General features: G+C 49.4%; 1 protein-coding gene across 1 annotated transcript; it reads right to left on the bottom strand.

Annotated features, from left to right (window-relative positions):
* Nucleotides 1-9,056: 9,056 nt before the first annotated feature.
* Nucleotides 9,057-10,684, bottom strand: HOXC4 (homeobox C4). Its single transcript, XM_074564988.1, has 2 exons — nucleotides 10,207-10,684; nucleotides 9,057-9,446 (listed from the first exon to the last, which is right to left on the bottom strand). Exons 1-2 carry the CDS (start codon nucleotides 10,649-10,651, stop codon nucleotides 9,067-9,069), a joined length of 825 nt encoding a protein of 274 aa, XP_074421089.1. The 5' UTR covers nucleotides 10,652-10,684; the 3' UTR covers nucleotides 9,057-9,066.
* Nucleotides 10,685-23,926: the final 13,242 nt, after the last annotated feature.

Below are 23,926 nucleotides of genomic sequence, written 5' to 3'. Positions count from 1 at the left end.
AGATTTCAGGGTGGGGTGGGTTTTTTTTTCATCTTGCAAAAGGACCCTCTGCCACCAAAACTCAACCTGGGCAGGGGGATGGGGCTAAAATAGGAATAAAATAGGGATAAAGAAGGAATAAATAGGATTTCAGAGTATTTAAGGGGGGGGGGGGGCGTGTTTTTTGGTGGTTCCCTGGGTTTTTTTAATCCCGCGTCCTTCTCTGCAAAAGGGCCGCCCTCCTCCTCCAAAAATCAACCCGGGGATAGGGATAAATAGGGAGAAAATAGGAAGAAAATAGGGAGAAAATAGGAAGAGAATTGGGCTAAAAGAGGAATAAATGGGATTTCAGAGTATTTGAGGGGGGGGTTGTGGTTTGTTGGGGTTTTTTTTTTTAATCTCGCGTCCTTCTCTGCAAAAGGACCCTCTTCCTCCTTCAAAAATCAACCAGGGCGTAGGAATAGGGATAAACAGGGAGCAAATAGGGCTAAAGAGGATTTCAGGGTATTTGAGGGGATTTTTGTGGTTTGTTGGTTTGTTTTTTTTTAATCTCGCGTCCTTCTCTGTAAAAGGAGCCGCCTCCTCCTCCAAAAAATCAACCTGAGCATGGGGATAGGGATAAAACAGGGATAAAACAGGGGTAAAATGGGAATAAATAGGATTTCCGAGTATTTGAGGGAGGGGTTTTTGTGGTTTGCTGGGGTCTTTATATCGCGTCCGCTGCAAAAGGAGACCGTCCTCCTCCACCTCCCCCTCCAAAAACCAACCTGGGCACGGCGATAGGGATAAAATAGGGATAAAATAGGAATTATATAGGAACACAGCAGGAATAAGATAGGAATAAATAGGATTTTTGGAGTATTTGAGGGGAGGGGTGTCGTAGTTTGTTGGGGTTTTTTTTGATCTTGCGTCGTCCTCCTTTGCAAAAGGACCCTCCTCCTCCTCCTCCAAAAATCAACCTGGGCGTGGGGATAGGGATGGGATAGGGATGGGATAGGGATAAAATAGGGATAAAAGAAGGAAAGTGCAGGAGGGGGGTAATTCAAACGTTGGGTATAATCGTGAGGTTTTTAAGCGAGGATGAAGCATCTTGGAGGTGTTTAATATTAATAAATAAAAAGTTGTTAATGTTGGGGGGGGGGGGAAAGGGGGGTCGGTGTGTCCCTGGGCGCCGCGCAAGGGCCGGGCGCGGATGTCCCCGCTTGCCTCTGCAGCTCGTGTGGCCGCTAATTGCCCCTGTCAAACCGGGGGGGGCTAATTAAAAATGAGAATTATAAACGCGTCTCTGCCTGCCCAGGCTGGCCCAGCGGCCCCTTAGAAAGAAATCGGGACGCGCTGGGTACGCGCATGGCTGCGCACGGCTGAAAGCGCACCCGCGGAAACACGCTTTTTAGTTAAAAGTACCCACTTGGGGGGGGCGTGGGGAGGAATAAATGTATATTTGGAGAATTCGCCTGGCGACAAGAGCCTCCGCCTCTCCCTGCAGTTTTATTTCCGACGAAGCGGGGAGGGGGGGGGGGGAGCAGGTTTAATCTGCCAGTTTATTAATTAAGGGGAGAAAAAAAAAAAAAGTAGTAATAATAATAATAAAAGTCCCGAATCGCAAAGCACTTTTCAGCTTGTTTAAGTTTCTGATTGCATAATCAGGGAATTAATTGGGAATAAATGGAGAGCGGGTCCTGAGGAGGGGGCAGAGGAGGGATGGAGCTGGCGGGGAAGGAGGGGGGGGGAAGGTGGAGCCGCAGCAGCATCTTGGCGAGGGGAGAAGGATTTTGGGGGGAGGGGGAGAGAGGGGGGGGGAATGCCCTGGCCATAAATTACCTCTCGTTTGCCACCTTCCAGTGTGTCCCTTTTCGCTGCTAAAAATCGGTATTTTATGGTTCGGGGCGGGGGGAGAGGGGGAGGATTTGCTATCGAGCCCTTTTTCTTGCAGGCGCCGCTCCGTCCCTTTCGGGATATTTTGCTGTTTCTCGCCCCCACTCCCCCGTCCCCCCCCCCAAAAAAAAATAAAATAAAATAAAAAATAAAAATGACGTTCCCCGCCAAGGAAAAGGTGATTTTGTTCCTTTCTTGCCCTTAATTCCCCCAGAATAAGGTGGGGAGGGGGCAGCAAGACACACACCCCCCCACACACTTCCCGGGGTGGGAATGGCTTTGAATGGCAGCTGTCAGAAAAGGAACCCAACCCTGCAGCTGGGCGGTGGAAATAAATGGCAATAACTATAACCAAACTAGATGAATTTTAGAGAAATCCTTCGCCCCAACCCCCCCCGACATCCCCAGCGGGAGAAACGGGAGTTTCTTCCCCAGGAGAATTATTATTTTCCGGCGGCTCTTGTGAGGGGGGGAGCCCCATCCTCTTCCTCGGAGGAAGGGCGGGGGGGGTCAAAAAGTCTCACCGGGGCAGCGAACTCCTCGGAAAGAAGGCAAAACCAGGAGAAAAAAGGGGGAGGGGGGAAATTTAATTTTTCTTTGGGGGGTGGAGGTAAATATTCCTCGGGAGGCAGGGAGCGCTCCCACCTCTCCCCTCTGCTGCCTCCCAGTTTACCCATTACATGGCTGGGGAAATGATGCCATACATATGTTGGATTAGGGAGCAAGGAAAAATGTTAATTAAGACATGGGGGGGGGGGAAGTTAATCATTTCCAAAGCAGCATTTAATTCCCTACGCAGAAAGGGATGATTTATTTATTTACCTATTATTTATTTTTCTCACTCCACGAGGCTGGGGCTTGTCCCAAGCACTTCTATTTTCCAAGGAGGCGTGGGAAATCCCCCTCCCCCCCCAAAATGCCTAAAATGTCTTTTTTCCCCCCGGAAAAAAAAATAAAAAGAGAAGAACGCGGTTGTACTCAGGCAAACACCCAAACAAGCAGGAAAAGGTGATGTTTGAAAATCGCTAACAGCATCCCCACGGGCGGCTGCTGGGGAAGGAAATCCGAGCCTTTGAGTAAAATTAAAAAAAAAAAAAATCAAAAAGAAAATAATTAAAAAAAAAAAAAAAGGAAGAAACGACGCCCAAAATGTTTAGCTTGGTACCTTGCCCATCAAAATTAATCACGGCGACAGACGAGGAAGTACATAAAACTATATCTCTGGATAATGATATAGGAGAGCCCAATAAATAAAAGTTGCAGGTTGGAGGTGCTGTCAGGGCTGGGGCGAACCAGTAACTCACTCCTTTAACCCCGGCTGAGGGTTTCGGCTCTTAATTCCAATTAACGCCGGAGAGGGACCTTTCCAAGCTCCGAGGAAACGGCTGGAAGGAGCCGCGGAACCGCCTTATCTGCGAGATAAAACCCGGCTCAACAGGAGAGCCTTGGGGCGAGAAAGCCGGGGGGGGGGGGAACCACACACCAAAAAAAAAAAAAAAAGGGGGGGGGGGGAGAAATGTATTTCCACCGCATGAAAAAGAAAATTAAAAAGTTCTCATAAAACTGAGGCTGCTGAGGAAGCTCGTCCGCCTGCAGTTATCTCCCCAAAGCATCTCTGGAGCTGCTAGTTTCCCTTTTCTCCCCCTTTTCTCCCCCTTTTCTCCCCCTTTTCTCCCCCTTTTTTCCCCCCTTTTTTCCCCCCTTTTTTTCCCTATTCCTCCCCTTTTTCCCCTTTTTTCCTTTTTTCTTTTTTTTCCTTTTTTCCCTGTTTTCTTTTTTTTTTTTACCTTTTTTTCCCCCTCTTCTTCCTTTTTTTTTTCTTTTTTTTTTCTTTTTCTTCCCCCCTTCCTAACAGGCAATACAGGAAGCTCATTTTCTCAGCCTGCTGATGTAAATTTAAGAGGGGTTACCACTCCTGGCAGGCTCTGGATACAAAGACTTCCTCACGCTTTTTTTTTTTTTTTTTTCCCCTTGCTTCCCCCCCCCCCCCTTTTTTTTATTGCCAGTTAAACCCTTCGTAAAACCACTTTGCGGCCCTCTTAAAACCCGAGTCCTTAGCGAAGCTACTTAAAGAGAAGAGAGGGGAGGAGGGGGGGGATAAATAACATAAAATAAAGCCCGAGCTGCGAAAGGAACCGGTAAAAACTTATCAGGGAACTTCAAAACAAATTGGACTCGAGGAACATAAAATGGGGGGGGGGGAGCCCTGGCCTCAGATGTTAATTTGAGCCTCCAGAAACACGTTGTTGCTGGGAGTTTTATAGCCCAATAATCAAAGTAAAGCGAATTATCCGAGCGCCGAACAATGCAGCACCCCGAGGCGGGGGGGGGACACATATACACACACACACACACACACACACACACACACGACACCTCCTGCAGCCACCTCTATAGGTGCCAGGGCCGGGACACAGAGCCCAGGGCTGAGCGGGGTCTGGTGCCCCGGGGGGGTGTGTGTGTGGGGGGGGGGTGTGGGGCAGCTCTCCATCCTCTCCCCCCCTCCCCGCCGTGTCCGTCTGTCCCGCGGCTCCTTTCGGCTGGAGGAACCCGGCGTTATTTTGCATCGCTGCCCACAACCGAATCCCTCGCTGCTCACCCCCCCACATACCCCCCGCGCTGCCCCCTCCCGGCATCACCATTTGCATCCTGATTTTCATCCCCCCAACTTTCAGAGGCTCCTTTTTGCTCTGCTTTGGGTTAATTATTTTCGTCCTTATTCTTTTGATTTGATTTTTAAGTGGTTTTTTTTTTTTTTGCATTTAAAAAGATGTAACTATTTAACTTAACAATCTTTTAGTTTTAGCTTTTTATTTTTAATTTTTAAAATCCTTAAATTTTTTAAGTTTTTGATTTTTTTTTAGTATTATTTTTCCAATTTGTTTTGTTTTGTTTTGTTTTGTTTTTTTCCTCCCCTGAAATGGGGGTTACTCACGTAGCTGGGAGCGCTCCTGGACCAGCCGGGATGGCGGAGCATCTCTGAAGGAAAAGAGGGGGGAGAGAAGTTTGGCCGCCACTTCACCCTTCTCTCCCCTTTTTCTCCCGGCTGATTTTGGCCGGCAAACAATGCCATAACACGCATCGCATCTGCCCCAGCTTCCCCCCCCACCTCCTTTCTTTTCTCCCCATACACCCCATTAGTATGGTAAAAAAAAAAAAAAAAACCACAAAAAAAAAAAACACCACAAAAAAAAAACCCTACAAAGCCTCCAAACAGCGATGGTGCCTCTAAATGTGTGTCGGCGGACACAGAAGGTACATCGTTGGGAGGGTCAGGAGGGCTCGGGGTCAACTTGCTCGTCTCCAATGGAGCTGCCGGGAGAGAAAAGTTGGCCTTTCCATGAACCCGCTTTTGCCGTTTACCCCAACTTCAATAAAGTTTTCTTTCAGCCTCTCTACACGGAGGCGTCAAGAGGCTGGAGAGAAAAAAAAAAAAAAAAAAAAAAGTGGGGGGACACACACACACACACGGGAATTCGGGCTGTTTGCAGCAGAAACAGCCATTTTTCGCTTTTTTCCCCCTTTTTTCCTTTTTTTCCCCCTATTTATTTTCATTTCTCCTCTTCGTTTTCCTTTTTCCCCTCCTGACTTTTTTCTTCTTTTCCTTTCTTACCCCTTTTTCCACTTCCCCCCCTTTTATTTCCCTTTTTTTCCTCCCTATTTTCCAATTTCCCCCCTATATTTCCCATTTCCTACCTGTATTTCCCTTCCCCCCCCATATTTCCCATTTCGTCCCCTATATTTCCCATTTCGTCCCCTATATTTCCCAGTTTCCCCCTATATTTCCCATTCCCCCCCATATTTCCCTTTTTTCTCCCTATATTTCCCTTTTTCCTCCCTATATTTCCCTTCCCCCCCCCTCCGTATTTCCCTTTTTCTCCCTATATTTCCCTTCTTCCCCCCCCCACTTTTTTTTTTTTTTTTTTTTTTTAGCCTTTTTCTCCCTCCACCCGCTTTATCCCCGGGCTATATCCTGCATTTCCACTCTCCCCCCGCACCCCCACTTTGTGTCACGGCCAAGGCTGGGGGAGATGCTGGGCGAGGAGCCTCCTGGGGGCTGCAGGCAGGAGCCCACCCCTGGGTGATGTCCCTGGCACCCAAAGGGACCTGCCACCACCTCCACGGGGTGTGTGGGAGGGTGGGGGGACAAGAACCCCCCAAACAACCCCCAAAACCCCCATAATTCCAAACTCCAAAATCCCCCCCCCCAAAAAAAGAAAGAGAAACCCAACTTGGAGCCCTGCTCCTTCCTCCCCCCCCTCCTCCTCCTCCTCCTCCTGGCTCCAGCCCAGTCCGCAGCGCTGCAGGCGCCCAGCGCTGCCCCCCACCCCCGAGCAGATTTGGGGTGCTGCCCTGCCTCAACTTTGGGGTGCTCCGGGGTGGGGGGGGTGGGGGGAAAGGGGGAGCACCCGCCTCCCGGCACCGGGGGCTGCGCTTTCCCCGCAGATTTTCTGCTTTTTCCTGCATTAAACCTCCTTTTCTCCCCTCCCTGGTGCCATTTCCCCCCCTATTTTTCCCCTCTCTGCTTTGATTTCTTGCCTATATAAAACGATATTGAAAATAACCCCCCCACACACACACCCCCCCACGGGATGGGCCGAGCTTTGGGTGCTGTTTACTGATCGTCTTTTTATTTTCAGGTTTTGTTTTTTTTTTTTTTTTAGGGCTGGGTTTTGGTTTATTTCATTTTTTTTTAGGGCTTCCCGCCCTCAGCTGTGCGAACTGGGATTTTCCTTGGAAAAAGCCCAAAAACCCCAACTGGCTCCCAACACCTTTCCCTGCTCTGGGGGAGGGAATGTTGAAAAAGGAGTAAAGGGTTACGTGTCCTGTCGATATGTTTTATCTTTCCTGCCTCGTCCTTACATTAATATCACTAAAGCAGGATGTGAAAGGGGCGGGGGGGGGGGGGGAGGGGGGGGAAGGAAATAAATAAAAAAGCTGATGAGCTTTACGTACAAACTCCCCAGGATGAATTATAACCTTCTCCCTCTCCAGCTCCGCGTCCCCAGCTCTCACAAAGGGGGTTGAGACCATGATTTGTCTAATGGCAGCTTAAATCGATGTCGGAGAGGGAGGGGGGAGACCAAATAAAATATGAAAATAAATAAATGGAGTAAAACCGAAAGAAAGACGCTTTGCAAAGCCTCCTCTCCGATAACTCTGCGTCCCAGGGTTTGGGGGGGGGGGGGGACGGGGACGGACTCGCAGAAGGCCTCCCTCTCCCAGCCCCCAGTGGGCTTTTTAAACAGCAAACTTGCCCAAAACAAGGCCGAAAAATAAAAAAGAGGGGGGCTCAACACCAGCCCCCCCCCACCCCCTCCATGCACCCTCTTCCCTGCCCTGCCAGGGAAGCACAAACACCCTGCATTTGGGGGGGGGGGGGAGGGGATAGGTTTTTCCCTAAAATCTCCCCCCTTGCTGCCACTTCGCGAGCTGCCTCCGAAGGCCGGGAGCGATGAATTACGGTTATTAGCACGATTACGAGCATTATTCTCATTATTGTTATCGTTATTATTATTATCATTATTATTATTTAAGAGCCTTTTCATTGCCTGGCAAAATTCAAGAGGAGCCTTTGGCTTGAAGGAGCCAACACCGGCGCGCCACGACAGCGAGAGAAACTAATAACAATAACAATAATAATAATAATAACCATAATTAATAAGAAAGAAAAAAACCCAACAAACCAACAACAACAAAAAAAACCCAAACCCACACCAACCCAACAGGAGGAAAAGTTGGAAGCAGGGAGAGGGGCTAAAACCAGGCAGTTTCCTGCGGGATGGAAGGAAAATCAAGAGGCACGACTGGAAGCCAACCCCAGTCCCCAGCACTGGTCTGAAAAACCCAGATTTCTCCTTTTTTTTTTTTTTTTTTTTTTTTTCCCCTTTTTCTCCTTTTCTTCCCCCCCCTCCGCCCCTCCCCACCCGATATTTACAGGTTGGGGGGGGGGGGGGGGGTTGGGATTTAAAGTCACTGGTCACGTCGTGATGTCATAACCAAAAAAAAATAAATAAAAAAAAAAAAAAATCTGGAGTTGAGAGTTATCTTTAGGTTGGCTTAAACTTAACTTCAGCGGTAACTGGTGCACATGGGATCCATTGCACATCGTCCCAGCCTTTTATTATCCTTATTAGCATTATTATTAGTATTATTTTGGGGCGGGTTTGCGGGGAGACTGGGGGGGATAAAATAAGTCACCAGACATAAAAGTAAAACTAATTCACACTGACTGGTTTATTGAACACTGGGACTTTCACAGACACACTAAAACTCTTTATTGCAAGTTTACAATGATCAGGTAAAATCAGTCCAAAAACACAAATAACCACGACAAAAAAACCCTAGCTACTGGCTTTTTTTTTTTTTTAAACCTTCTTCTGCTTTTATTTTTTTAAATATGTCACTCTTTCTCTCTCTCTCACGCTCCCCTTTTTCTTCCCAATTTCTCAGCAAAGCCTCCTCCACCCTCGCGTGCTGTTTCGCAGCTGCTTTTTGTTTGCCCTTTTTTGTTTTTCTCTCCCTCTAAAACCGTGAGATATATATATCTTTTTTTTTTAGCTTTTTTTTTTTTAATTATTTATTTCCCCCCCCCCCACATTGCTACAAAAGAACTTCACAGCTCCTTCGCTCATTGTGCATTTGTAACGCAGAGTGGGGGTGGGGGGGAGGGGGGGGGGGGGGAAATTAATACCTACATTCGCTTTTTCTGCTTGTTTGTTTGGGGTTTTTTTGTTGTTTTTTTTTTTTTTTTTTTTTTGCCGTCAACATTACCACCATTTCTTCATTTAATTCACCCAACAGAACAGTCACCTCTTCTTCTTCCCCCCCACCCCACCCCACCCCCCTGCCCTCCCTCCCCATCCCCCCAGCTTTAAAAAATAAATAAAACCCTGAAATGGCGTAAAAAAAACCCTGCAGGTACAGACACCTGGCCTCATGCTATCTGACATGCATCTAAAGCCCGTGGTCTTGGGGGAGCCCCATTGTTTTTGATACGCACAGGAAAAAAAATAATAATAATAATTATTATTATTATAATAATCAAAGAAAAACTACCAGGGGAAGGGGAAGGGGAGGGAGGGGGAAAGAACCAAAATATATATATATATATATTAGATTCTATAAATAATCCAGAGTCATTTGTGTGCGGGTCTGGGGAGTCGGGGGGGGGGGGGGACTCGGGGCGGGGGGGGGGGGGATGGGGGGTGTTTATAACCTGGTGATATCCTCCGTGCGCGGGTCCTGCGCGGCGGCGGAGGGCAGCTCCTCGCCCGCGGCCGTGTTCGGCGGGGCGGCGGCGGTGGCGGCGGCGGCTGCGGCGACGGTGGTGGCGACCGTGGCGACCGCTGCCGTTGCCGCCCGTACTTTGGTGTTGGGCAGCCTGTGGTCTTTTTTCCATTTCATGCGGCGGTTCTGAAACCAGATTTTGATCTGGCGCTCGGAGAGGCAAAGCGAGTGGGCGATCTCGATGCGCCGCCGCCGGGTCAGGTACCTGTTATAGTGAAACTCCTTCTCCAGCTCCAAAACCTGCTGCCTGGTGTAGGCTGTCCTGGATCTCTTGGGTTCGCCTCCATTGTAATTGGGATTCACTGGAAAGGAAGGGGAAGGAAAAACAAAACAAAAAAAAAACAACAAAAAAAACAAAAAAAAAACCAACCCAAACAAAAAAAAAAAAGAACCAAAACCACACACACACACAAAAAAAAAACCAAAACCACACCAAAACCAAAGGAACAAAAACCAAACAAACGAAAAAAAACCGACAAAAAAATAAACACAAGAACCAAACCAAAGGACAAAAATAAAGAAAGGAAAGGAGAAAAAAAAAAAAAAACAAAACAAAACCAACAAAACAACACACAGAAAAAAAAAAAAACACACAAGGAAAATCAGCGTGGATGGAGAGAGGGTCGGGAGAGGCGACTGGAAGAGCCGGGGGTGGGGTGGGGGGGGGAAGAAAAGTAATAGGCTAAATAGGTAATAAAGAACTTTGGGCAGCTCAAGAGTTTCTATTCTAATAGGAAGGGGTTTCCCTGGCTCAAAAGACTGAATTATTTATGCACCCCTTACAAAGCTTTCGGAGTTTCACACATACATAACAGAACGAGCCACATGGCTAAGGCTGCCCACAGTAGCTCGGCTATAAAATTTATGGTGGGTGTAATTACCCATTCGGAGTCGTAAATCCAGTTCAATTGTGCTAACCCAAAGACTCTCATGGAAGGGAAGGAAATAAAAAAAAAAAAAAAAAAAAAAAAGAGAGAGAGAGAGAGAGAGAGAGGGAGCGAGCGAGCATGGTGTGAAAATAAGAGAGCGGAGAGACAGAAGAGGAAAATAAAAGTTGCATACCAGTACTGACGTGGATTTTTTTCATCCAGGGATAGACTATGGGCTGTTTGGAAGCTGTGCTGGTGGGATGGTCGGGGTTTGGCTGGTTGCAGGCTGGAGGGGCTGGGGAAGGAGTGGTGGAGGAGGTGGACAGGGCAGCCTGCTCGCAGAGCTGCTGCGCTTTCTCTGAGAGGTGGTGGCCTCCTGGAGTTTGCCCCGGTCCCCTTTGGAGCCCCGCCGGGTTGCCGGGTGCGGGGAGCCCCCCGCAGCCGAACGGGCGGTCGGGGAAGGAGGGTCGTGGCACTGGGTACAGCTCCTGGTGGTGATGCTGGTAGCTGGACTCCCTTGTCCGGCTATAATATTCCGGACTGTGGTCTGGGATGTAATTATTTTGCGAATATTCCTCGCATGGAGGAAATTTCGGATCGATGTAGTTAGAGTCCATCAAATAAGAGCTCATGATCATTAATTTCTGGAGTGGAAAATAATTTTTCTCGCTTTGTCGTTTTTCTGCTCCATAAAGCCCTCCTACTCGCTGGCGACCCCGTAAAGTTACTTTCACCATGTGACACCCGCGGCCAATCACACCCGCCAGCCCAGGCCCCGGATAAGGAACCAAAAGCTTCGGCAAAATGTACCCAAATTGGGGGGGGGGAGAGTGGGGGGGGGGGGGGGGCCGTGGGAGTGGGAGCGAGGGCGAGGGGAGCCGAGCTGCGGGGAGAGGGGATGCGGGATGGGGACGCGCTCTCCCCCACCCCCCCCTCCCCGCCCCAGCCGGTGGATGGGGGGGGGGAAGGGGGGCACAATGGGGGGACCCCCACCTTGGGAAGGGGGTGAGTGCGAGTGTGGAACGATGAGTGGGAGTGTGTGAGGGAGAGTGGGAGCGTGTGAGGGGGGGCGTGAACGGGGGGAGCACCGGGCATCCCCCCCCGCAATCCCAGCTGGGAACAATAAGCACCCCCCCCCCCCCGCCCCCCGCCTTGGTGTGAGTGTGTAATGGGGAGTGGGAGTGTGTAAGGGGGAGTGGGAGTGTGTAAACGGGAGTGGGGGCTTTGGGGGGCATCGGGCATCCCCCCTCAATCAGAGCTGGGAACAATGAGCCCCCCCCCCCCCCGCCCCTGATGTGAGTGTGCATATGAGTGTGTAAGGGGGGGGTGGGAGTGTGAGTATGAGTGTGTAAGAGGGAGTGGGAGTGTGTAAGGGGGAGTGTAAATGGGGGGGAGCATTGGGAATCCCCCCTCAATCCGAGCTGGGAACAATGAGGGTCCCCGTCCCCCCCCCGCCCATGGTGTGAGTGTGAGTGTGTAAAAGGGAGTGGGAGTGTGTAATGGGGGGGAGCAGGAGTGGGAGTGTGTAATGATGAGTGGGAGAGTGTAAGGGGGAGTTGGGGTTCTGGGGGGGCACCAGGCATGCCCCCACAATCCCAGCAGGGACCAACGACACCCACCCCCCCCCCCCGCCCCTGGTGTGAGAGCGAGTGTGAAAATGAGTGTGCAATGATGAATGTGAGCATGTAAGGGGGGGGTGGGAGTGTGAATGGGGGTATTGGGGGGCCACCAGGCGTCCCCCCACAATCCGAGCTGGGCACAATGAACCCCCCCGGCCCCGGTGTGAGTGCCTACCCCCTCCCCAGAGCTGCACTGACCCTTCAGCCCCCCCCAAACTCTACCCCATCTCCATCCCCCCCCACCTCCCAAGGCTGAGGAGGGGACAGGGCAGATTGGGGACACGGCCTCTCCCCCCCCCCCCCCCATCCCAGAGGGGAGAGGGTTAAACACCGTCAGCACCTATTGGGGGGGGGGAGCAGTTACCTGGAGGGTGAAGGCGAATTTGCAGATATCCAGTTTTGACCCTTAAATCACAGTTCCGCCCCCTCCCCCCCCGCGCCTGCACCAAGCAGGGCCGGACTGGGGTTGCCCCCCCCTCACTACAAGGAGCAGGGACCCCCCCCTCCGTTTGGCTCCCCAAATTGCCCCCATTTGCCTTAACCCCGGCCTTTGGGAGCAGAAAGGGTTGGGGGAGTGGGGGGTCGGGGGGGGTCCTTCGCCCCTGGGTGCTGCAGGTAACGCACCCACGGGGACACACGTCCATGCCTGTGCACCGCTCCCAGGCCGCATATACGTGTGTGTGTATATATATATATATAAAAATCATAGAGAGAAAAAAATATATATGTATAATATATATATATATAATTTTGGGGGTAAAGCTGGAGGGATGCGTTAAAAATGGCTCCCAGCGGCGCAGGTCGGGGAGCTGCCAAGGGATGTCAACATTTGGGGGCAGGTTTTAGCTCCCTCAATTAAAGCATTTAATTTTTATTTATTTTCTTTTTATTTTTCCGTCTCCCTCTCGCCCTAAAGAGAGGGGCAGAGGAGGGAGGTGGGGGTATTCCCTCCTTGTGCTTGATAACAATTATAGTTGAAAATCATAGCTCGCAGGGCATTGCCATATTTTACTTGATAACAATAAAAGTGACACATAAAGTTAACTGTTTATGTTTTATTTATTAGACTAAATGTGCCAGCGGTGTCGAAGGCTTTTGGCTGGTTGTTACAGCTTTTTATGGGGTTGTAAAACGCCATAAATCAGTCACCGCGAAATGGTCGGGGCTCTTTGTGCTCTTGGCTGAGAGTTGCGTTTTGCGGTGGCTGCTGCTTCTTCGGGAGACGAAAAGTAATAATGGGGGTTTATTTTGATTATTATCGCCCCCCCTCCCACCCCCACACCCAACCCACCCCCCAATCATCGCCGTGATTTGGCTTTTTACTCTTTATTTTTTTTTAAATATATATATTTATTATTATTTTTATTATTATTATTATAATTATTAACAAGCCCTGGCAACGAGCGAACGCCGCTCTCGCACTTTAAATAAACCACCTTTAGCAAATGACATCAGCAGGGTTTGAGGATTTAATTAGGAGCGCTGCGAATTAAAGGAAAGCAGAACTTTCCAAGGCTCTGGCATCGCCCATATATTCCCCTAGAGACGAATTTGTGACTGGGAGACGCTCACACAAATTCGAGTCTACAGGGTACATATAGGCGACGGGGAGAGTTTATTTTGGGGGGGGGGGGGGGCTGAGCCCCCCTGGGACACCAGCTCCGCATCTATTTGGGTACGGGGACATGGAATAAGCGGTTTATTTTGGAATTATTTTTTCTTTCGGGGGGTGGTGGGGTGGTGTGATTTGCAAGGCTTCGCTAATTGCTGGCCCCCATGCAGCGGGCAGAGCCTGCTCCTTCCTAAAGTTGTAAATCCCGGAATTACAGGTAAAAAAAAATGCCTAAATATATATATATATATAGGCATATATATATATGTGTGTATATATATATACACACCCCTATAGAAGGTAAATGCTCTGCCCAGAAAGGTTTCGGGGATGGGGAGAAAAGGGGGTGGGAGCTGCGGGATTAGGTGAGGGGGGGAAAAAAAAAAAAAAACCATGAATAAAAATGTATTCCGGAACCCAAAACATTGATTTAAATATATCCAATAAATTCCTTTTCTCCAGCTATACTTCATTCTGCCCAAACACCTCAGACTCATGCAGGGCTTTGACATTTATAGTTCAGACTGATGCAACAACTTTATTCCAAGGCTGAGGGAATATTGAATAAAGATGGAGAGTTAATAAAGTAATTTTTACCTACGCACATCCTTTCCCCCCCACCACCCCAACCCCCTCTCGGAATATATGGTTTTCAATAAGCACCAGCAGAATAAATAAATATCCACAGGTAGTTCTCTTAAGGCTGTGCTGGATGGGTTTTTTTTTAAAAAAAAAAAAAACAAAACCAAAAACAAACACCAAAAAGCCAAATAAAAATAAAAGAAAGCAGGAAACAAACCGGCCGGAGTCAAAGAATTAAAAAAAAAATAAAATTAAAAAAAAATCAGGGCGTGAAGGTCACAAACTGGGCGGCTCTGGGCGCTCTCGCTTTCTCCGGAGTTGGGGGGGGGGGGCGAGACACACACGCAACTTTATTTGCACCCTCTGCACCCCCCCGATTCCCACCCGAAATATATCTATTTTGGAGGACACGCTTCTCCAGCCCCTCTCTCCCCCCCACCTCCCTTCATCCCCTCTGGGTGTTTGCCGGGGGGGGCGGCGGGGGCTGGCCCCGGATTTCTTACAAGTGCATTAAAAAAAAAAATAAGTAAACCCCCCGAATTTTCTACAAACGCACCCAAAAAAATCCTGTTTTCCCCTTTTTCTTACAAACGCTCCCCCCAAAATTCCTATTTTCCCCTTTTTTTTTTATCGCTGGTGGATTAATCTCCCCCCCTCCCCCGCCCCCTTTTGCTTTTTAACCGGAGTTTAGAGCTGTGCCTCTTGCTGAAGTGTTCGGATTTTTTTATTATTATTATTTATTTAATCACACTCCCCCCTTCTTTCCCCCCCCCCCCCCCGCCCTGTAAAATAAGTCTGCAGGGACGTGTGAAGAATAGTTGTACAAGAATCTGGCTCTTTTGTCTATAAAGCAGCCCTCCCACCGCTCTCCATCCCTCGTCCCCCCACCAGCACAACCCTGGCGGAAAAAAAAAAAAAAAAAAAAGCAAAACAAAAACAAAAAAAAAACCCCACCAAAACCCACTTCTTCGGGAGGGACAAAACCCAGAGAAACGCAGCGCCTCGGCTGAGAAAAAAAAAAAAAAGGGGGGGGGGTGGGAAATAGTAAAAAAAAAAAAAAAAATTTGGAAAAATAAAAATAGGTAATTTGAGGGAGGGGGTGTTGTGGTTTCCTTTTCCTACCTAAAAGGAGGGCTGCGAAATCGAGATGTGGTGCCCAGCGCGGGGATGTTTTTAAGTACAAAGCGCCTTTTTGACAGTACTGAAGAAAAATAAGTACGCATTGTCTCTCCGGATTCATTGTGTTGGCCATTACCATACTGACCGTTTGGTAACCTGTACCTCGGCCCATTAGCAATCTGGGCTTTCCAGAAAAAAATGAAGTACCTATCTACTGGGGGTTCGTTATCCCGCCTTTAAGAATAATAGGGAAAGAGGGGGGAAAAAGCTTCGCGGTGGATGAACTCTGCCGCCTGGAGATGCGGGAGGTGGGAAGCAATTTGGGAGGGGAGGTTTATTCCCAGCTTCTTTGAAGGTGATTATCGCACAATTAGCGGTAGGAGAACTAAAAACCTGCCTGTGTATGTACATTTATTATTATTTCCTTTCTAATAGTTGGGTCCTCCGCCTAGGAAAGGACACGGAATTAATTAAATTTTGATTTTTTTATTTATTTTCCCCCCCCCACCACCCAGACCTTTTCTTTTTGTCCTTTCCTAATGCAAATAGACGAGGTTTAATTTATGCAAGGAAATATGCAAATGTTTAATTGATTTTTTTCTTAAATCTGTTGTCAGTAAAAGTAATGAATCGGCCTAAAACGATTTTAATAAGCAAAGCCTGTCACCCAAAGTCCTAGCCTTCACATTTTTCTTTTGAGCCTCTTTCGTCTCAAAGAAACTAATAATGTAAATATTTATCCCTTCATTTTACCGTATTAAAGATGAATCCCTCCTGTTTGCGAAAGAACTTGGGGGGGGGGGAATAAAATAAAATAAAAAAAATAAAATAAAATATAAAATATGCAAACCAGTTTCTCCCTCCCTCCCCCCCCCCCTCCCCTCCCCTTCTCACCCCACCCAGGAATTCAATTTTCTTCAAATCTCGTTGAAAGTGGCTTTTTAAAAAGTGGGCGCATTTTAATATTGGTTAGACAGCGTGACCTGAATTTCACCTCAACTGTTTGACTTGATCCAATAGGTCACTGCCAAGGAGTTATTGATGGGGGAACTCCATTGAAATTTCTCTCCTCACAAATGGCCTTTAGATCTTCTAGCGAGTTCAATAACTAGTTATAATGTAGAAGGGGAAAAATGAAGCCCAGAGGCAAACTAATTTGATGTTTCATTTTTATGCCGGGAGAAATTGTTGGTTTTTGTTCCTCTCACCTCCCGCTCTGCCCCTCTCTGCCCCTCCAAAAGCCGGGGAGGGGGGGTGTGTGTGTGGGGGGGTTGTGTGTGTGGAGTGGGGGTGGTGGAGCGGGGTGGAAAAAATAAAAATAATCTAGTTTGAGCGAAGCCCCCTCTGCGCCCGAGGTTTGTCCGTGCTGGAAATATCTGCTATTTTATTTATAATTTAATTGGCACCGGCGCTTCAGCCCGGGAACTCCTCGGGACTCGGCGGAGCGGGGAGCCCAGCAAGAGTGAAACTTGCTGCTTGGTAGGAAACACCCTTTTTTTTTTTTTTTTTTAATTTTTATGGTCTTATTTTTTGTTTGTTTTCTTTTTTCATTTCCCCCTTTTTTTCTCTTTTCTTTTTTTCCCTAGTTTTTCCTTTCTTTTTCTTTTTTCTTCTTTTAGTCCTCTCTCTTTTTTTTCTCCTCTTTTTTCCTCCTTTTTTTTCCTCCTTTTTTTTTTTTTTTTCCTTCTTCTTCTTTTGGCAGGGTTATTTTATTTTTTTTTTAAAATAAATCAAGGGCGCCAGTAACCAAGTTATACCTCTCCCTTCTCCAACTTCCGCGGTTTAGCAGGACCCAGCTTTCCGCTGGAGCTCCGCTCCCCACCAGTTCAACCCCTCCAGGAGCCCAGTAACAACCCCCTCGACTCATTTCATTCCCCGGGTTTTTATTTGTGTGCTGGGTCGCCCCAGTTCCTGTGACCCCGGCTGGGCTCTTCCCCGGTTTGTTGGCCTTGGGGAGGGTTTTCTCCCTTTCGCTTCCTTCAGATCCATTTATTATATTTTTTTTTTTTTTTTAGTCGGAAAATATTTATTTGAATTGTGGGGAGGGTTTATTGGGGGGTGGGGGGCAGAGGAGGGCTCAGCTGGAGGATGCTTTTAAGTGAAATATGTACAGGAGCTAAGATTTCTCCTTGACTTTTCCTAGACAAAGACGACTTATACTGACCCACCGGATAATTGCTGAACCCTGGGTTAAGTTGAAAAGAAAACACTGGGTTTGTTTTGGGGAAAGGGCGTGTTTGGGGGGGGGGGGGGGGGGAGAGAAGTGAAAGTTGCAGGAGAAAGTGTCCAGGGGCTGCAGCAGCCCATTAGCAGATCTATAGCTGTTATTGTATGGGATGGAAACATACACAAACTTGAGGCTGGTGCCTCTTGAAGTGGTACTTACTGCTCTCACCCCGTGGAAATCTTCCTCCGGGGTGACAATATTAATAACTAACATCATTTTCCCCCCACCACCACCTTCAGCCTCGTCCCCCAGACCCCCTCCGGTTGCAAACCCATTTCTAGGCTCCGTAACCCTGAGTCCTCCTCGTTGGCTCGGGCCGGGGGAGAAAAGGGGTGGAAAAAGTTTCTGTGTAGGGACAGAGGGTGATAAATGAAGGGTTTTTTTTTCCAAAAAAACCTTAATCCAGCCACACCTGGGGGGGGGTTATAGCGGGGAATTTTGGGAGGAGGGAGCCCTGACCCGCTGTTGCTGCAGAGGATGGCTCAGCCTTCACTTCCAGGGATGCGGAGCCCCTGGCCTGGCACCAAAGTGGGGTGGAACGGGATAAAATAAGCGAAACCACCCTCTTTTCGGTGCATTTTGAGTCCTCCCAAGCGAACACGAAGCCCAGTTTTCCCCAGGCTGCCCCCATCCCTTTTTAACACCCTTTTCCATTAAAAATCAACCCCGCGGGGTGCTGCCTCGGGGGACGCCACCCAGGACTTTTTAAGCAAAAAAAAAAAAAACAAAACCCCGGCCAAAAAACCCTGGAGAAAAGCCTCTTTTTTTCCCCCTCCTCGGTGTTTAAATGGCCGCGATGCTCCGAGCAAACGCATCCCGGAGACACCCAGCCCCCGCCGCTGCACCTTGGAGGCTGCGAGAGCTCGGATCGATACCCCGCTGTTATTAAAAACCTCGGGTATCCCTTCCTCGGGGCGCGGGTCAATGAAAAGCGGGGTGAGGAGGGATGGAGAAGCGGGGGATACGCGCGGGGAGTGACACGGGCCGTGTCCGGGGCGGGGGGGGGCGGGATCCTGCCCCTCTGGGGCCCGGCAGCATCACATGGAGGGCAGCTCCCCAGCATCACCGCCCGCTGCAGCGGGGGAAAGCGAGGGGATGAAGGGCAGGATGATTTAAAGTCCCGGGTTTTATCGCCTTTTCGGGCTCGTGGTTGAAACTCTCCCCCGGTGTAAACACGCTCTTTTAAACCCGATGCGGCCCGGATGCGCGCAGCTCCGCGCCCATGTGCGCACCCCCGGCCCTGACACCTCGCAGCGAGACAGGGAAAACGGGGCTTTTCCCAGCGGTAAATCTGCTCCCCGGGGGGTGAGGGATGGGGGGGGGTGTCCCCCGCGGACCTGGCGAGCCAGCACATGTATTTAAACCTTAATAATAATTGCAATAATAATAATAATAACGCCCCGGGAAGGCGGCGCGGACACCCTGGAGCCCGGGGGACCCTTGTTAGGGTGGGAAACAAGGGATTTAACGCCAGAAAAGGCTCTCCCCGGCTCCTTTTAATGTTTATTTATTTTTTTTCACTAGGGTACTTTCAGTTTAATCTTTCGCAGTGCAATAAACTATTATCTTAGTTAATCCCCAAGGCGAATCCATCAAAACCTTTTAATAAAACGTTTCGTGGCTTCCGCGGGGGCCTCCAGCAAAAAGGGCTGAGGAAGGGAGAGCCCCGGAGTGGTTTTTTTAGGGGGGTGGGTCTCCCTAAAATTTGGAATAAAATGAGGGGAGAGGGTCGTGTTCCCCCCGCCTCGGCGGGGCCATTAGGATTCCGGCGGCATGGGGAGCTGCGGGAGCCATCACTCACGGCCCCCGGAGCAAAGGGAGCCGGGCTGGAACAAGAGGAGCCGCGGGGATGATATAGAGAAGCAGGCCGCCAGCATCAATCCCGACCTGATAAGAAATCGGCTGCTTCCCTGGAAAAAAAAAAAAAAAAAAGAAAGAAAAAAAAAAGAAAAAAAAAAAGAGAAAAGAAAACAAACAGGAAAAAACCCAAAGAAAAAAAACGGGAAAAAAAAAAACAAACAAACAGGAAACAAAAAAAAAAAAAGGAAAGAAAAACAGGAAAAAAAAAGGAAGAAATAAAAAAGAAGGAAAAGAAAAATCACTCCGTAGATGTTTTGGGGGTAAAAACACCTTTTCCCAACGCTAAAGATGCCCCCGGTCTTTTAGGCTTGCTGGGAAAACTGGGAAAGGTGAGCTGATTTTTTTTTTTTTTGGAGGGGGAGGGAAAAAAAAGCGACAAGAAGAGGAAAGCGGCCCTTCGCCCAGAGGACACCGTGAGGGTCGCTGCGAGAACCAGCCTACGAGGGGCTGCGCAACCCGCAGCTCCCCCCCAAAATCTTCTTTTCGAAGCCCCAGATCTGACTCCAAGCATCGCGTTTGGGGCTTTAAAGTGAGGGATTAGGCGCTGGCGCGGCAGGCTGAAAGCCTCCCGTAATAAAATATAGGTTTGTTCATACTCCACTTCCCCCCTTACACATGACCCAGCCACTCCAGCCCCGGCCGATTTTTTTTTTCCAGCTTTCTATTTCGCCACAATATTCTAGAGAATTAATTCCGACAAGAGACAGGTAGCGAAGAGGAGCAGACACAGATGTAAAGTGTCAGCTCGAGTCTGCAGGTAAATATTTCCCCCTTTGCCAACATGCAAAAGGGTTTTTTTATTCCACCTCGGAAAGGAGAGAAAGGAAAATAGCAGGAAAGCGGGATTTTCCTTTGCGCAGGACACGCGGGGACAAGAGCAAGTTCACGCACCCAAGTGGCCTTTTTTTCCCCCCCAAAAAAATCCCAGCCGTGTGCTCCAGAGGGAGAAGAACCCCCCCAAGGGGGAAAGGGAGAGGGGGGGATGCTCAGTACACACCTCCCCAGCAGATAACCCCCCTCATTGCTCCCCAAAAATCTCTCTCGGCATCTGGGGGGGTGGGGTTGCACGAAGCGGAGTGGGTTTTGGGGGGCGATTTCCTTAGATCCCAAATTTGGGGGATATTTCGGTGAAACGGGGTATTTTTCTGGATGCTGGGTCCCAGCGAACGGTGCAGTAGAGAGGAGCGAGGTGGGGGGTGGGAGGGGGGGAGATGGCACCGGGAGGGGGACACACACGAGCTACCTCTTTATTAATTAGAGAAACTCATCAAGCTCAGCCTGCAAGCCCCCTAATGTGGGTTCTAACAGAGGGACGGTCCCCCCTCCAAAGGAGGGGGGGGGTTGAGCTCTACAGAAGCTGTGTCCCCCCCCAGACTGTGTCCCCCCCCAAAAGCTGTGTCCCCGCCAAGGTCCATGTCTCTGGAGGGTCGAGGAGGGTCGAGGGGGAAAGGCTTTAAAAATAAACACAGGAATGAGTCAATAGGGAGAAACAGGGGTGGAAAAATCCTCCGGGGTTTGCCAAGGGGGTGCTCGGGCTTTGGGGGGGTGGGGGGGGGCTTCCAGCAAGGTGCCTTCGGTTTGGGGTGGAAAAGCAGAAATTGGGGGCGCGGGGGAGATAAGAGGGTGAAGAGAGAAAGAAAGACGAGATGTATAGAAAGAGGGAGAAAGGCGGAGAATGGGAAAGAAATATGGGAGGAAAAAGAGATGGAGGGAAGGAAGGAAGGAAGGAAGGAAGGAAGGAAGGAAGGAAGGAAGGAAGGAAGGAAGGAAGGAAGGAAGGAAGGAAGGAAGGAAGGAAGGAAGGAAGGAAGGAGGGAAAGGGGCAGAAAAGGAAGGAAAGCGGAAGAAATTAAACCAGGGATCGAGGTGTCTTCGTGGCAGAAGAGCCCCCCGGAGTGGTTTGCCGGGTTTTGGGGGCCTGGCGGGTCGGGGGGGTCCCAGCAGACACCTGCCGCTGCTGTGTGTGTCCCCCCCCCCCCGCCCCGCGCCGGGCAGAGCCCTCCTGTCCCCGGCCACCCCCCGGCTGGGAGCCGGGGCCGGGGCTGAGCCACCGCAGGAGATAGGGTCCGGGGGCGGGGGGGTGTGTGGGGGAAGGCAGACAGAGGGACGGAGGGAGCTGGTGTCTTGAAAACAAAATTAAAAAAAAAAAAAAAAATTCAAAAATCAGTATTCCATACTGTGCACTCCCTCCAAATCATATTTATTGATTTAATTTTTTTCCCCCGAAACCTACAGGAAATAAAGTTTAAATTTTTTTTGAAAGCAGGGCGAGCGGCAGCTCCTTTTCCCCAAACTCCAGCAAAGTCTAAAATCCTGCCCTGGACGCGAATAAATAGCAGAGGTCAACAGTAGCCGCTCTCCCCTCCCTGGTGATTATTTTACTGCTGAGAAGGAATCAGAGGAATCCACTAAGTGCCAAGAAAACATTTAAATATATCTGTGTCTGTTTACCTAAGTGTGCGTGTCTGTGTGCACACAAGGGGCTCTCCAGACCCCCCCCAGCCCCCTGCGGACTGCGCATATATGTATACATATCTCCATACTGATAAAGCCATCTCCGTGCCTATGGCCAGGATATATAAATATTTTATATAAATATAAACCTGCACATAAACACGGCCCAAACAGGAAGAAAAAAAGACGAATAAAGTGCATATAGGCGGAAATAAAGGTGGGGGTTTATTTCACGTCTGGCCAAACCATATTTCTTTGACCCTTTTTTTTTTTTTTTGCCGTAAGGAGGAGAAAAGAGTTGGGATAAAGCGATATAAAGGATGTGTCCGGAGTGAAAGTAATTGGGGTCTTTATTTTCTTTCGTCCCTTCCTTCCTAAAAGCAGGGCAAGGGGGTGGGGAGGATGGATATTTCCAGTCCTTGCTGGGAAAAAGTGGGTCTTGTCTGCAAGGCGAGAGAAAAATCGCAAATAAATTTAAAAAAAAATAAAATAAAATCCGGGAGGGGGGGGGAAAGAAAAAAAGGAGGGGAAAAAATACAAATCGATAACTCAGGATTCAACTCTTGACCGGGAAAACCCAGATCAAAACATCATTTGATAGAGACGCGCTTTGAGGAGCGGATAATAAATCAATAAAATCAATCCATCAATAGGATGCGCAGGGACAGGCGGGCAGCGCAGCCCGGCTGCTGGGGCTGGCACTGGGAGAAATGGGAGACGATGGTTAAAAACTCTCTTCCCCACCTCGGGGAGAGGGCGAGGAAACAAGAAAAAAAAAAAAACAAAAAACAAAAAAAGAAGAAGCCCCCAGATGATGAGATGGAAACATCGGGCTGCGCCTGTTTTGGCCGGATTCCCTCCATCCTCTCATCCACCCTCCAATAATCCCTGGGTTTGGTTCGGTTTGGTTTTTTTTTCCAGCACCCAGCTGGATGCGAGGAAATTATATTCATTCTCCACACTTTATTATTCCTTTTTTTCTCTCTCCCAGCCAATTATACCGAAAATTATTTTGCCTGTTACGATATAGGCGGATTTCTTATAAACACTGTATTTTTTTTTTATTTTTTTTTTATTTTTTTTTTTTTTTAAATCCCGGAATTCACCCTCCAGGCGACTGGAAGCTCTCCCGGTCTCACATGCAAACGCGAGCGGCGTCTAAACTCAAAGTAATGGTATTTAAGCGAAAATCCCAAATATCCGGAAGAAATGTCTCCAACCCGGCATCTATTTTTAATGACCCCCCCCATCCATCACCGAGAGGAAGAGGTGGGAAATGAGAGGTCGCAGGGGAAAGGAGGAGACGAGTTTTCACGTCGGACGCAGAAAAAAACTTCCTTTTTTCTCCCCAGATTTGGGACACACATCCCCCCCCCCGTGTTTCTGCCACAGCGGCCTCGGCACACGTGGGAGAACATCCCCTTTCCCCCCACCCCGGGAAGCTCTGGTGAAGCGGGGGGTACCGCTCCCCCCAAACCCCCTCTTCCTTTTGGGATACTTCCAGGTTTTGAGCCACTTCGTGGTCTCCCAAAAGCACATTTTAAAAAAAAAAAAAAAAAAAAAAAAAAAAAAAGAGCCTCGCGAGCACTTTCCGTGGGGTTTGGGAGATTTGGGGGGGTCAGGGGGGGTCCGGCCCCCTCCCAACCCCTTCTTGTTCCCACCTCCCTTGGGCCCAGGTTTGGAGCTGCCTTATTTTTTGTCACCTTTTTCCCCCCCCGCCCCCGTCACCTTTCCCCGCTATTAACGACGGCTAAATAAAGGGAATAATTCTAATTTTTAACGTTTTTCCCCTTTTCAAGCCCACACCACCCAGCCAGGCCGGGGCAGGACCTGAATCGTCCCCGGGGGGGAGGGGAAGGGGGGGGCCGACAAAAGGATGCTGAGACCCCCGGGACCCCCACCCCGGGAGAGCCCTGAGCTGGGGACAGTGGCCTTGGCCCACCCCCGCGGGGACATTTCGCTGCTCGGGGCGGGGTGGGGGGGGTGGGGGGGGGTGTGTAAAGAAAATACTGAAAATACTGATTATTTCTGAAGGGTTTTTTTGATATATCCTCGGAGGTGGCGCGCTCAGGGCACGCCCCCCCCACCGATGGAGCCCTATAGGCGAGCCCCATAGAGCCCTATAGATCCCCATAGGGCTCAGGTAGATGGATCTTCACCCGCAGGGGGGGGAAGCGGGGGGGCGGGGGAGCGAAACCCACCTTCCCAATGGGATTGGGAGGGGGGGGGGGGACGGAAATTCATCCCCATCTTCATGCTGGAGACTAAAAACCGGGCCCCTAAAAAGTGGTTTGCGCAGCCCCCAGCCCTGGTGTCAAAAGGGGGGTGCAAAAAGCGGGCAGCGAGGGCCGGGGGGGGTGGGGTGGCAGGGGATTTTAGGCAGCCCCCCCCTAAAATCACTGAAACCCACCCCCTGACCTCGCCAAGATCCTCTGGGACA

Source organism: Larus michahellis, chromosome 22, assembly GCF_964199755.1.
Source record: "Larus michahellis chromosome 22, bLarMic1.1, whole genome shotgun sequence".
Taxonomy (NCBI): domain Eukaryota; kingdom Metazoa; phylum Chordata; class Aves; order Charadriiformes; family Laridae; genus Larus; species Larus michahellis.
Note: the sequence above shows the minus strand (reverse complement) of the source record. Positions and strands in the feature narration are given on the sequence as shown.